The 15198-nt window shown below is 33.2% G+C and overlaps 1 protein-coding gene across 1 annotated transcript in view; it reads left to right on the top strand.

The window, feature by feature from the left end:
• Positions 1-14058, top strand: part of Glipr1l2 (GLIPR1 like 2) — a 50882-nt gene extending 36824 nt beyond the window's left edge. Inside the window, exons 4-6 of the mRNA XM_026409349.1 lie at positions 7110-7195; positions 13641-13667; positions 13751-14058. Of these exons, the coding sequence (XP_026265134.1) occupies positions 7110-7195; positions 13641-13667; positions 13751-14058 (421 nt within the window). The remainder of the gene's footprint in view (positions 1-7109; positions 7196-13640; positions 13668-13750) is intronic.
• The last annotated feature ends 1140 nt before the right edge of the window (positions 14059-15198 follow it).

Genomic DNA, 15198 nt, shown 5'->3' with positions numbered 1-15198 from the left:
GGCCAGTAAATCTAAATTTTGCATTCTTAACAAACAACACATGAAAGAAATCACTTTTAAAAGTACACCATTCTATTTACTTCCTGAGAACATACCTAAAATATGTTTTCTATAGGGCCAAACAGTGAGTTTTGGCTCAATAGAAACTAGACCATTTTCCATGTCTGGCCTTTAAAAACTTTCTACTTGATCTTTCACTCTCTTGGTCTTTCCTCATCTGCTGGCTGGATGCAACAGATCTGATAGAGAATTCAGATATTCTAGAGGGTAACAAAGCCATAAGATGAAAACAACCCCATGCCTCAGAATGAAAGCACATAGCAGACACTCTATATAGCAGACATTTCTACTACCTGACACCCATTCTGTACTATGACATTAATTCTACTTACCTAGCATGAAAATGATGAGGAAAGGTCAGATTCAGAATATTCTTTAAATATGGAATTAATATACTTCCTGGTGAATTTGATTTGGGGGCTGAGTGAAATAGAATATTCAAGGAAGGAAACTTATGCCATTAGTCTTAGCAACTGGATGAATGATGATGCCATTAACTACGAGAGGGAATACTTTCAGAAGACCAAAGTTTGAAGGAAGACCAAGTATTCTGTTTCTAACCCATTACACGGAGAAATAAATGCAAGAAATGTAAATTAGTCATGAGAAGGAAATAGACATACGAATTCTGGGACAGTTTACTAAGTAAAGAGTACTACAGGTACAAAGACCCTGAGTTGGAAATGAGATCAGTTATGAGAAAGTAAGAAAAATAAAACAGAAGAGACTTAAGAACTAGCCCTACATGACTACAATATCTCAACCTCAGTTAGAGGCACCAGCAAAGGTGTATGAGGAGAGGCTAGTGTGGTAAGAGAGAAACCAGGACTATATAAGCAGAGTTTTTAATAACATTCAGACTCACTTTCTTGTCAGTCCCTTTTATGATATATAGGCTGTTCTGTTTCCAAGCTCTTCTGCACAGACAATTTATGATTCAATACATATCATTTATATATTTTGAACAATAGTTCAAATATAAATAAATTGAAAACAATTCATATTGCCCATTTAAATAGGGGCTATGTGAAGAGCTATGACAGCGATATCTATATCACATTCATTGTCCAGTCAATTGTAATTTGAAGACATGATAACTTTAAATAAAGTTACAATATGAAAAGATGTTCATCTTAAACTTAAAAAACACAGTAGATAACTGAAAAAATAAAAGATTTATGAAACAAACCTTATTATGTGTGATAAAACAAATTATATGAAATAATACTTTATTCATGGCTAAGTACAATATTCTAATCTCTTTTGTATTTTAAATTAATGTTTTTGTGAAACACTAGATTTGATTTATAACCTACTAATGGCTCATAACTTGAATTTGAAAAAAAAATTGGCCAATTTAAAACATTCTATGATGTTTGCCAGGAGAGGAAAAAGAAAAGAAGTATGTATAAGAGTTGAGTAAAAGCTATTTTGTTGGTTGCTAATGCACATTTTAAACTAAAGAAAGCCATTGATATTTTGAGAGAGGGGATAGAATTAAAAGAGCAAGTTCTATCTGAAAAGAGGCAGGAAAGAATTATACAAAATGAAAATGTGGAAAAATTCTTAATAATGAATATTTTTCATCTTTTCTTAAAATAGGGCTCATCAAGGTTTAACCTATTTTATTGATCTTTAAGAATAAGATATTTTGGAATGTATTCAGCATTCCTTCTTCTTTTGTTTCAGTTTTATTATTTTGACCTATTCAGCCTTTCTAATGGTTTTCTTGGAGAGGTGTGTGTGTAAAGAGGCTGTTATATGTTGCTGTTTTTTTTTAAGATATACAGCATTCTTTAATTATTGAATATATTTAAAGATTCATGTTTTCCTCCAACTACAATTTTTGCTGGACTTTAGGATCTCATACAGTATGGCCTCTTTCTCATTGCTTTATGTGGATTATAATTTTCAGTCATTTTAATAAAATATGTCTAATATAAGATATATATTTATGAGGGAAATTTCAAAGGTATCAAGAAAGAAGTAACATTCCCATTCTGTCTTCTTTTACCCTCCCCAGTATTTCATCCTAAAAGGTATATTCTGTCTGTATATGCCAAATCATATCTGTCTCTGTGTGTGCTTTTCAGTAATTCAAACAGGAATACACTACACTTACTCTGAGGTTACTTAATTTTTTGAAGATATCCTTTGGAAGTTTTGTCATTTGAGTGCAAAAACTTTCTGAATTCTTTTTAATATTTGCATAGTGTTTTTTTAATGTATGTACAAAAATGTATTTAAGCAATATTTTCCTTTTAAGGAACAATTAGGCTGTTTTATTATTTTTATTACAAAAGATGTTTCTACAATTATCCAGATAGATATGTAATTCTCAGCAAAATATTTGTAATTCACAGTCACGGAATTGCTAGGTCAAAAACAAAATTTTAAATTTTGATAAATATTACTAAATATCTATTCATTATTGTTACACCATTTTTTGTATTATAATACTTCTTATATTTCATGTAAGAGAGGACTTATTTCTCAACTCCCTTGTTAAGATAATGTATTCTCACACATTTAGCTATGTACAATTAGGAAGTCAGTATACTTTTGAGGGGTAGGTTACTGGAGATTGAACCCAAGGGTACTTCACCACTGAATATAATCCCCAGCCCTTTTTTTAATCTCAAACTTGAGATCCTTTTGCCTTAGCCTCCCAAGTCACTGGGATTCCAGACATGCTCCACCATGCCTGGCTCATTATATTTCTAATTATCATCTCTATGAAGGTTCTCTACCACTTGTATGAATTCAGTGAGACCGAACTGTCACACAAGAAGTCAAGCAAAGAAAAGGTATTACTTACAGATAGTCAGGAGGTAAAAACAGAAGTCTAGGATCCTAGTAAGGTGGTCTCCCAAGACTCAGGAAAGTCACTTAGGGAGGATGGTATCTTATCTGTGAATGCCTCATGTCACACCACAGCTGAACACTCTGTCCGGTTTATACTATGGACGCATCTTGACTCACCGAACTCAAGCATTGCAAAATAATCTATTCTAGCTTGGGCTGTTCCAAACGGTTCCTCTTTATCTGGGAACACTACCTTGTCTGCACATTCTGCAGTTATTCTGAGAACCAAAAGTGGGAAGGAAAGTTGAGTTGGCTAGGCCCTCTGAGGACCTGTCCTCTCACAATCTTTATTTCAGGGGAATTCAGTTATCATTTTGTACATTTCAAAAAATTTGGATTTCATTTACCAAGACCTGACTGTTCCTGTATAATCAATACTTTTATGTGAAGGTGTCCGATACTTTTAAATTATAGGAGTGCTTTATAGGTCAAGAAAATTACCTCTTTTTGTAATATAATTTATGAATATTTTACCAGTATAATGCTTAACATTTGACTTTATGATGCAATTTATTTTGTCAAATAGAATAATTTTACTGTGGATAAAAATATGTCAATATTTTTCATGGGTTTTGAGATTTGTGTCATTCTTAGATATACTTTCACAAAATATTTTTACTCTTTTTAATCACATTAGATTTTCTTCTAGAAATTAATTTTTAACTTTTAAATATGTGACCTATTTTTTTCTGAGTATTTTTTAAGCTGGATAAAAATCAGTATTCTGCTTAAAATAACCCATAAAGACTGGAGAAAACATAAAAAAAAAACTGTTTTCAAGCATTAGAAAACAACCAATATAAGACTAGAATATTTACAAATAGATAATAACTCAGTGGGAACTCCATATTTTCTCTTTTTTTTTCTCCCTAAGAATTTACCTTACCTTTAACCAAAGAGATGTATTTCAAGCAAAATATATATATTTTTCTGAGTAAAAGAAACACCAGTGTCTTTGATGCCTGGATATTTAGACTCAGGATACCAAAAAGAAAAGGGCTACAAAGAAGAAACCCTGAAGTCTCTGTAAAATTTCTCTGTGGGCCAAATACTAACCTACACATCCCAAGGTAATATTCTGGAAGGATTATTAGGGAACAGATATTCAGAGGCTGAATACCCACACAGATTGCAGAGGCTGAACAGTGCTGAGAAACCGAGTTGCGATTGAGACCAGGTAAAATGGAGAGATCATGGCTAAAACTCTGAACATTTATTTCAGAAAAACCATGCCCTAGGATTAAGAACCATTGCCTAAAAGTAAAGACCATGGTAGGAATAAGGTAAACACTGATGTAGAACTATCTAGTCCTAAAACCAGGCCTCAACTGAATTAAGGGTAATTGCCAGTAATTCAACTGCCAGACAAAGTAAAATTCGCCATTTTTTTTAAAAAGCTGAGGTGATAATTAATTTTATATATCAACTAAACTAGGATATGATGCCCAGTGTTTGTCCAAACTAGTCTAGATATAGCTGTAAAGGTATACTTTAGATGTGATTAATATTTAAATCAGTAGACTTTAAATAAACCAGATTATCATTTATAATATGGGTGACCCTCATATGTTCAATTTAAACTCTGAGTTTATTTAAAGTTCAATATAAACTTTTCCATATTGGCTTATGAAAGAAAAATCTGAGAATGAAAATTGCATCCAGATGTTCCCCCTTCAGACTCAAGACTACAACATCAGTACTTGTCTCCTGCCACTGGCCTGCCCTTCTGATTTTGGACTCGTCAGCCCCTACAATTGTGGAAGCCAAATCCTTAAAATTCTCTCCCCCCCTCTACTCTCTCTCTCATGTGTGTACACACAATCTATTAATTATGTTTCTCTGGAGGATCCTAATGCATATTTGGGTACTAGCAATGGGTTTGAGCCCACAAGTATCTATTAGGCCTGCTGGAATATGTAGACCAAGTAGCAGAGCAACTTGCATGGCAGCCCAGATCTGTTATAGATCTTTTCTTGTTCTAAGCCACTCAAAACTAGCAGCTTTTAATACCACTCAGTAAATGGACTGCAGTAACATATTTTGCTACTGTGAATGAGGGAGTTTAACAGAAATGTGTGTAAAGTAAAATAGCTTTACATATGCATGGATAATTTGAAGCAGAAAACAACAAAATTCATACTTTCTTTACTTTGAATAGAGACCTGGGTTACCTGCTTGATGAACAAGGTAGTAGCAGATATGGATCTAGTAAAGGCAAAGAAAGTTTCCACCACCCCTAGACTGCATCTTTTCAGAAGACTGTGTATCTATTAAAAAGTTTTAAACAGTGGTCTTTCAATGGACTTGGGGTCAGAAATAGGATTAGACATTTGTTAGGTCACCTAAGCCCATGTCCCTATAGGCAGCAAAGTATTGAAGCTAGAAGGCTTGTAAAAGTTCCAGTGGGCTATGTTCAGCATCTGGACTTGCTTTCTATGACCCATTGGCTGCTTCTTTGAAAATGGCAAATGCCCAAAGACAAAATATTTCATATTTCTTACAGCACTATTAAGGCAACTATGAAACTTCAGTGGACTTTGCTAGATTCAGATACTTAGATCTATCTATAGTTTCCTCCTAATCCAGTCCAGCCATTCCAATTGTAGTTGAGAGTTGTATAGTATATTCAGACTTGAATTGATTTAGGTGAAACTTTTTTGAATCTCAGAACTAGAGGGAGATTGACATAGAAGAATATTAGCCTGACATATACTTAAATAATGATTATGAAAATTGAACTTTAAAAAAGAGGACTAGCCCAGTGGCTTGGGAGGCTGAGGCAGGAGGATTGCAAGTTCAAAGCCACAAAAGTGAGGCACTAATCAACTTGGTGAGACCCTGTCTCTAAATAAAATATGAAATAGAGCTGGGGAGGTGTCTCAGTGGTCGAGTGCCCCTGAGTCAATCCCTGGTACCTCCCTCCAAAAAGTAAAAAATTTAAAAAAGGACTAGTATTATTGTGTAGTGTGTATCTTTATAGTGACTAGAATTTTTCATAGGTACAAAGGCAGAGGTCCCCCATCCCAGAGGTCTTGGGGAGGATAAACTTTGCTGTTATGTTGGAGGCATCTGCTTCAGTGAGAAAGGATTAGAGCAATAAAACTAGAATAAGGTGTAGTAAAGTTGACTAGATTAATTCTTCAGTTTCTGGAAGACTGGTGCTCTGGGTAGGTTCTAAATAAAATATATATTCTCCTTGAATAGAACAATGAAATTATAGAAGTGATATAAGGCCTGCAAATAATCACAAACCTCTGGATGTCCTTGATGGAACAGTTGCAATTTTCAGGTATCAGATATCTTACTGGGTATAAGCAAAACCATCTTGATTAAATAAGATACGGTTCTGAGATTTGATATTCAGATTTCTAAATATGTGTTTGTTGTGTTTGGCTATCCTAGATGACCTATAGTGCCTAACCAGGAACCTATATGCCTAATGTTTATTTTTATAACTTCCAATTGCCTTCTAGGTATATATGCAATCTTGTTTAAATGGCAAGTACTAGTGACCCACCCCTGCCACTCAGAGTTATCTTTCACCTATATAGTTTTTCTTTTGTATCCTAGGATTTTATGTACACTTCCCTTTTCCTTCTTTAATTCTAGGTAATTGATGTAACCATTCTTACTTGGCTCTTTAGCTGTAAACAATGGATTAATTCAACTTTGTAAAATACCACTTAAATTCATTTGCTTGTTTATTTTATGTATATGTATTTTTCACATGGATTCCAAAGTAATACATGCAGTAATACATGGATCTTTGGGACAACAGGCATTTCAGGATTTTTAAAAACTCTTTATGTAATTAACATATCATTTCTATAGAATTTTATATACATTTGTACCAACCAAAAAGTAATTAATCGTAAAATATTCTATAGCATCCATTTGGAAAGGATGTATTTTGCTACAAAAATGAAAGAAACTTTAACATCCTTATTTTTGAACTCTTATATTTAAATTAGGATACTCTGTTTCAGGGAAATGGGATTTCATTTCAGAAGAGACTGTGTGTGGGGTTGGAAAAAGGGGAAGATTGCATCTCTAATATAAGTACTTCTTTGAGTCCACTTTCTTAATCAAATAACTGCTTAAGACTAATTAAAATTGGTAACTATAGTATTTAAATAACATGTAAAAATTGAGTCTTTTCCTAACAATTTTCTGCTTTTTTGTAGAGGAGCTCTGTCAAGAAGGCCTTATGAACCAGGAGTATTTTGTACTCGTTGTGGCAACCGTGACAAATGCACAGATTTTCTATGCAGTAAGATAAAGAAAATAACTTTAAAATGAAAAGAAAAACATCCATAATGCTTAGGACAAGAAAAGTGAAGTGACTGCACACTAGTTTTTTTGTGAAGTTAATATTATTCTTATTATTCTAATGCTATTATCATATTATCAAAGGAGGATTGAAACAGTATCTTTAGATTTTTCTAAACTGTAGAGCCTTTTCTTCAGAGCTTTGCTTCTATTTCTTCCCCTAAGAACATACCAGAATGTTAGGAATAAGGACTGATAAATAAAAGCTAAACCTTGAAAATGCTTCACAGTTTGACAATGACTGTGTTAAACAAAAGAATATCCCAAAATATTTGTCAACATAAAAAAAGTAAAGTAATAAATATTTAATAGATTTTTCTCATTGTCCCACCCCACAAAAAAACCTGGAATTCCAAAAATGTTCAGAGAATAAAAAGTAGAAAATGTATTTGATTACACTTTTTATTGTTTTTTTCAAACATAAAAGCATATATTCCGATGGTATATTTATAGTTAGATTATACAAGGCTTAAAATAAAGTGGTGGGGATAAATTCAGAGCATATTATGCTTTTGTGCAAAAAAAAAAAAAGCAAAAACAAAGAGAAACTAGAGGGCAGTTTTAATGTAACAACACTGTCACTATTGGGATGAGCACACCCAAATATTTCTGCCTTTGCTTTACTTGAATCAAGATGGAAAATCTTGCTCTTCCTCTTCATCACCAATAAAATGCAATGAAATTAAAGTAGTAATAAAAAGCCTTCCAACAAAGAAAACCTAAGGAATTCTCAGATTTTACTAGACCACTAAAGGAGAACTAATGTCAATTCTCCTCAAATTATTCTATAAAATAGAAAAGAGGAAAAGACTACCAAATTCATTCAATGAAACCAGTCTCACCATGATACCAAAAGCAGATAAGGATACCTTAAGGAAAGAAAACTACCAATCAGCATCTCTGAAGAACATAAATGCTTTTTCATTGCAAAATTCCTCAATAAAATGTTAGCAGTTCATATTGTAAAACACATTAAGAAAAATGTACATCATTATCAATTGATTTCATCCCATGAATGCAAGAATACTTCAACATGAAAAATAAGAAATGTTGTTCACCACAAAAATAGAAGGAAAAACAAAAAAAATATGATCATCTCATTTGATGCAAAAAAAAATGTAAATGTAAAAATAGAAGCTAACTGATATATGGCTGCACATTGGGTATATTGAGTGCTGTAATATTGATCTCTCCCTTAAAAGTAAGGTATTAGTAACCTATAGGGACACTATAAGACAATAGGTAGAAGCTGGAATACCTCCGATCTATACTGCAAGAGAGGAAGACACATAGACATCATGAAAAAACAAGGGAGGAATGTGCCCGAAACAAACCAAGATACTATAACAATAGAAGCAGTAGATAGCACAGTAGGTGAAATGTCAGAGAAGGAGTTCAGAATGTACATAACTAAAATGATTTGGAAATTTAAAAATGACCTAAGTGAGCAGATACAGGCAAAAATCCATCACTCCAACAAGAGATAAGAGAACAAATACAGGCGACCGTCAATCACACCAACAAAGAGATAAGAGAGCAAATAAAGGTTGCAAGATATTACTTCAAGAAAGAAAGATACTGGGAAAAAAAAAAACAGAAATCCTTGCAATGAAAGAAACAATAAGCCAATTAAAAAACTCAACAGATAGAATCACCAACAGATTAGATCACTTGGAAGACAGGACCTTAGACAATGAAGACAAAATATACAATCTTGAAGATAGAGTTGACCTCACAGTGAAAATGGTAAGAAACCATGAACAGAATATACAAGAATTATCGGATACCATCAAAAGTCCAAATTTAAGATTTATTGGAATAGATGAAGGTTCAGAGATTCAAGCCAAATGAATGCACAATCTCTTCAATGAAATAATATCAGAAAATTTCCCAAGCATAAAGAATGAATTGGAAAATCAAATACATGAGGCCTATAGGACACCAATTGTACAAAATTACAACAGATCAACACCAAGACATATTTATAATGAAAATGCCTAGGATACAGAATAAGGATAGAATTTTAAAAGTTGCAAGAGAGAAACATCAGATTACCTATAAAGGAAGACCAATTCAGATCTCAGATTTTTTTCAACTCAGACTCTCAAAGCAAGGAGATCCTGGAACAACATATACCAATCTCTAAATGATAATGGATGCATACCAATAGTTTTATATCCAGAAAATTTAAGGTTCAAATTTGATGATGAACTAAAGACCTTCCATAATAAACAAAAGCTAAAAGAATTTACATCAAGAAAGCCTACACTACAGAATATTCTTGGCAAAATATTCCATGAGAATGAAATGAAAAACAACAATGAAATTCTGCAAAGGGAAGAACTACAATAAAGGAAAAGACAACCAAAGGAGAAACTAAGTCAAGCTAAATACCAAAATAAACAAAAATGACCAGTAATATAGATCATGTATCAACAATAACCCTGAATGTTAATGGCCTAAACTCACCAATCGAAAGATTTAGGCTGGTAGATTGGATTTTTAAAAAAGACTGCTGCCTTCAAGAGACTCATTTCATTGGAAAAGATGCCCACAGACTGCAGGTGAAAGGTTGGGATAAAATATACCATTCACATGGTCTACGTAAACAAGTGGGGGTTTCCATCCTCATATCAAATAAAGTAGACTTCAAGCCAAAGTTAATCAAAATGGATAAAGATGGACATTTTATGCTGCTTAAAGGAATTATACATCAACAAGACATAACAATTATAAATTTATGTGCCCCAAACAATGAAGCATCTACTTTCATCAATCAAACTCTTCTCAAATTCAAGAGTCAAATAGACCACAACACAATAATTCTGGGTGAATTTAACACACCTCTTTCACCACTGGATAGATCTTCTAAACAAAAGCTAAGCAAAGAAACTATAGAACTCAATACTATAATTAATAAATTAGACTTAACTGACATATAGAGTATATTATCCATCAATGAGCAAATACACTTTCTTCTCAACAGTACATGGATCCTTTTCCAAAATAGACCATCTATTAGGCCACAAAGCTACTATTAGCAAATACAAAGAAGTAGAGATACTACCCTGCATTTTATCAGATCATAATGGAATAAAATTAGAAATCAATGACAAAATAAAAATAAAAATTACTCCTACACCTGGAGACTAATAATATGCTATTGAATGAACAATGGGTTGCAAAAGACATCAAGGAGGAGATTAAAAAATTCTTAGAGAAACTAGGAAAACCACCCCATTATAATAGCTTCAAAAAAAAATACTTTGGAATAAACTCAACGAAAGAGGTAAAAGACCTCTACAATGAAAACTACAGCATGCTAAAGAAAGAAATTTAAGAAGACCTTACAAGATAGAAAGATCTACCTTGTTCTTAGATAGGCAGAATTAATATTGTCAAAGTAACCATACCACCAAAAGCACTATCCAGATTCAATGCAATCCCAATCAAAATCCCAACGACATTCCTCACAGAAATAGAAAAAGCAGTTATGAAATTCATGTGGAAAAATAAGAGACCCAGAATAGCCAAAGCAATCCTTAGCAAGAAGAGTGAAGGTGGTAGCATTACTATTGCAGACCTTAAACTATACTACAGAGCAATAGTAACAAAAAACAGATGGTATTGGCACCAAAATCGAGGAGAGGGTAGGGGAAACCAATGGTACAGAATAGAGGACACAGAGACTAACCCACATATCTACAGTTATCTTATATTAGACAAAAGTGCCAAAAATGTACATTGGAGAAAAGATAGCCTCTTCAACAAATGGTGCTGGGAAAACTGGAAATCCACATGTAATAAAATGAAATTAAACCTCTATCTCTCACCATGCACAAAAATCAACTCAAAGTGGATCAAGGACCTAGGAATTAAACTAGAGACCTTGCACCTAATGGAAGAAAAAGTAGGCTCAAATCTCCATCCTGTCATATTAGGCCCCAACTTCCTTAATAAGACTCCTATAGCACAAGAATTAAAACAAAGAATCAATAAATGCGGGCTGGGGATGTGGCTCAAGCGGTAGCGCGCTCGCCTGGCATGCGTGCAGCCCGGGTTCGATCCTCAGCACCACATACAAACAAAGATGTTGTGTCCTCCAAAAACTAAAAAAAAAAATATTAAAAAAATTCTCTCTCTCCCCTCTCTCTCTCTCTCTCCTTTCTCTTTCTCTTTAAAAAAAAAAAAAGAATCAATAAATGGGATGGATTCAAACTAAGAAGCTTTTTCTCAGCAAAAGAAATAATCTGTGAGGTGAATAGAGAACCTACAGAATGGGAACAACTCTTTACCACAAGCACATCAGATAGAGCACAAATCTCTAGGATATATAAAGCATTCAAAAACTTTAACACCCCAAAAAACAAATAACCCAATCAATAAGTGGGCCAAGGAACTGCACAGACACTTCTCAGAAGAGTATATACAATCAGTCAACAAACATGAAAAAATGTTTAATATCTCTAACAATTAGAGAAATGCAAATCAAAACTAAGATTTCATCTCATTCCAGTCAGAATGGGAGCAATCAAGAATACAAACAACAATAAGTTTTGGCGATGATGTGGGGGGAAAGGCACACTCATACCTTGCTGATGGGACTGCAAATTTGTGCAGCCAAACTGGAAAGCAGTATGGAGGTTCTTTGGAAAGCTGGGAATGGAACCACCTTTTGACCCAGCTATCCCACTCTTTGGTTTATACCTAAAGGATTTAAAAACAGCATATTACAGGGTCACAGCCACATCAATGTTTATAACGGCACAAATTACAATAGCTAAATTGTGGAACCAACCTAGATGCCCTTCAGTAGATGAATAGACCAGGAAACTTTGGTATATATTCACAATGGAATATTACTCAGCATTAAAAGATAATAAAATCATAGGCATTTGCAGGTAAATGAATGGAGTTGGAGAATATAATGCTGAGTGAAGTAAGCCAATGAGGATGCTGACTCATAATGGTGATGGGGGGCGGGAGCATGGGAGGAATGGAGGAACTTTAGATAGGGCAAAGGGGAGGGAAGAGAAAGCAGGGGGCAAGGGAGTAGGAATGACAGTGGAATGAGTATGAAGATACGAATGGTGTGAAAATACTTTGTGTACAACCAGTGACTTGAAAAATTGTGCTGTATATGTGTAATATGAAATGAATTGCATTCTGCCATCCATGTAGAACAAATTAGAATAAACAAATAATTTAATAAAAAATGAATAAAAGGTATAACAGTAATGGAGAGGATGGGGACTAGGGGGAGGACAGAAAAGAGGGTAAGGGGAAGTATAAAAGAATGAATTAGACAAATTTATACTCTGTACAGGTATGAATATATCACAGCGAGGCTTATGATTATGTGTAATTATAATTCACATTATGATTCAGATATTAATGATGAGAAGTGAAATAAGATGCAAAGGGAAATGTGCTATTACTTTACTGTCATACTAAAGTATCAATAAATATTAATACACAGAATGAAGAAAAAATACAGATCATATGGTGAAAGATGCTTTATAGAAAGAAATCAATGTAAAAACCATTACATAAAATATGAAGTAAAATATGCTAAAATATTTCAAAGATTCTACATAAAGTCAGTTTATCTCTAAGGTACTTAAAAAATAAATTCTAAATTTTCCCCAAGGGGTAGAGATGAAGCTCTAGTTGATATCATTGATTTTGAACTTTTGTTTTTTGATTGGGTCTTGCTAAATTGCTGAGGCTGACTTGAAACTTGCAATCCTCGTGCCTCAGCCCCCCAAATCACTGTATTACAGACATGTACCACCATGTCCAGTTGACTTTGGGTTTTTTATATGTATGAACTCATTTATCTTTCCTTTTTTTTTCCTAGTGGAATTCAGGAGTAATTGTTTGACTCTCTCTGCTGAGGTGAGCAAACAAAAAGAATTTATTTCCTGATAACATTATGATCTAGTGAGGTAGATAGATTCAAAAGAGAGGGAGAAAGCAGGAGAGAGAGAGGAAAAAGAAGGATGCCAGGATGTAGAGTGGTGTTGACTTTGCCTTCTCAGAAATAAAGAACAACTGAAAGTGTCTGAAAATAAGAACTAAGTGATAAAAATGAGTAAATTCATAGAAGGAACCTATATAAGGTGAAACAATGATTTAGAGTTAACACTAGAATTCATTTCTCCTCACTCCTGTATTTCTATACTCTCTACCAGAACAGGGTGACTTTTAGTAAATGAGAATATTGGTGATTTATGATTGGCTGCTGGTTGGAAAGGGAACATCAAGAATGATGGCATGTTGCCTGAAAACTAAGAGAATGGTAGCACTATTATTGAAGAAATGCTTACATTATAGAGAAAGAAAAATTTTATGTAATTCTTTATAGACTTTCTTTTTCTTTCTAGGTAATGCAGATCGGGACCGAGCTATATGTATGTATTTTTGTTCTTTACTTCTTTGAACAATTCAACTATTTTACTTGAAACACAGCTTTCAATTGCTTCTCTATTTACAGATTACCAATTCTGGTATCCAAGTTGGGAAGTTCCCCGGCCAATTATATGTGATCCACTCTGCATATTTGTTTTATTACTGAGACTGCTGTTTTTTATTATGTGTGTCATAATTGTTTTGATAGTGCAGCCTTATTTTCCAAATATTTTATTGGAACAACAGATGGTATTTACTCCTGAATTATCTATAATAGAGAAAGGAAAAGGAGGAAGAAAGGCAGAGAAAGAAGAAGATAAAATGAAATATGAAGGTGAAAAAGAAGAGGAAGAAGAAAAGGAAGAAGAGGAGGAAGAGGGAGATGAATTATAATTAACATAAGCCAAAACTATAACATTTTAAAAAGCAAAAAAGAAAATTTAAAACCCTGAGATTTAAAAAGAAAGAAAATATACAAGCCACTATTGCTATATTTTTTATACTATTCAACAAATTTAAATTTGAAAAACAACAACAAAAAAGCAACCCCAAAACGTGTATTGTAGAGGAAGTACTAAGACAAGCTCTTAGATACTTTGTACAGATAAATATGTGATAATAGGAACTAAGAAGAGATTTGATTAACCTAATTAATCTTAAGATTTCACTACAGTGTCCTGTTAAAGGAGGGAATTTATGTTTTCTAAATATGTCTCTATCTCTGTTTTAAATGGGTTAATAAATTTCTCAAGTATTAGACAATATTTAATAAGGTTCTCAGGACCCTTCTAAATTCAGAATAGCTATTTAATAAATATTTGCTTGTTTGTTTTAATTATTACTATCATAGTTGTTATTGGTGGTACTGTTATTCTCCATGTGGTATTAAGGCATCAAACATTTATCTTTGTGATGTATCTTTTTGGAATAACTTAAGTAGTACCTGCACAACCTGTTAGGAGATAAATTTATTATTTGTACTTCATGTTTAATATTTCATTGAAGACTTGCTGTAATTTTTGTCACCAAAGACTAAAAAAAACCAATATTTTAATTAGTTGTGATTGAGCAATATGACTGCTTCCAAATTTATATGATAAAATAAACACATTTAAACTATTTACTTCTATCAATTCAGTATGTTTAACAAAAGTTCATAAGTTTATGAACTAAAATAAGTTAACTACTTACCACTGGAAATGCTAATAAATTTGAGAGCTTCTGGGCTTTTTTTTTTTTTTTGTCACATTTACATTGCTTGTTTTTCAAGAGCTCTGCATTTTAGAATAATTTTGTTTCTGTAAAGTCACCTCTTTTCATATACTGCATCCTGAGAAAAAGTCCTAGGTTCTTAGATAGAGAAATGGGGCTGGTTCTCTATCATGTTTGTATTTATTATTATTGTCATTATTATTTATTACTTGTATTCGACTTAATAGCTTCCAAAATGCTTTCACATGACTATTTAATATTCAGAACCATTCTGCATAGCTGTTATCTCCTCCATTTTTAAAATGAGAAATCTTGGGTTCA

This window comes from Urocitellus parryii, chromosome 5 (assembly GCF_045843805.1).
Source record: "Urocitellus parryii isolate mUroPar1 chromosome 5, mUroPar1.hap1, whole genome shotgun sequence".
NCBI classification, from domain to species: domain Eukaryota; kingdom Metazoa; phylum Chordata; class Mammalia; order Rodentia; family Sciuridae; genus Urocitellus; species Urocitellus parryii.
Note: the sequence above shows the minus strand (reverse complement) of the source record. Positions and strands in the feature narration are given on the sequence as shown.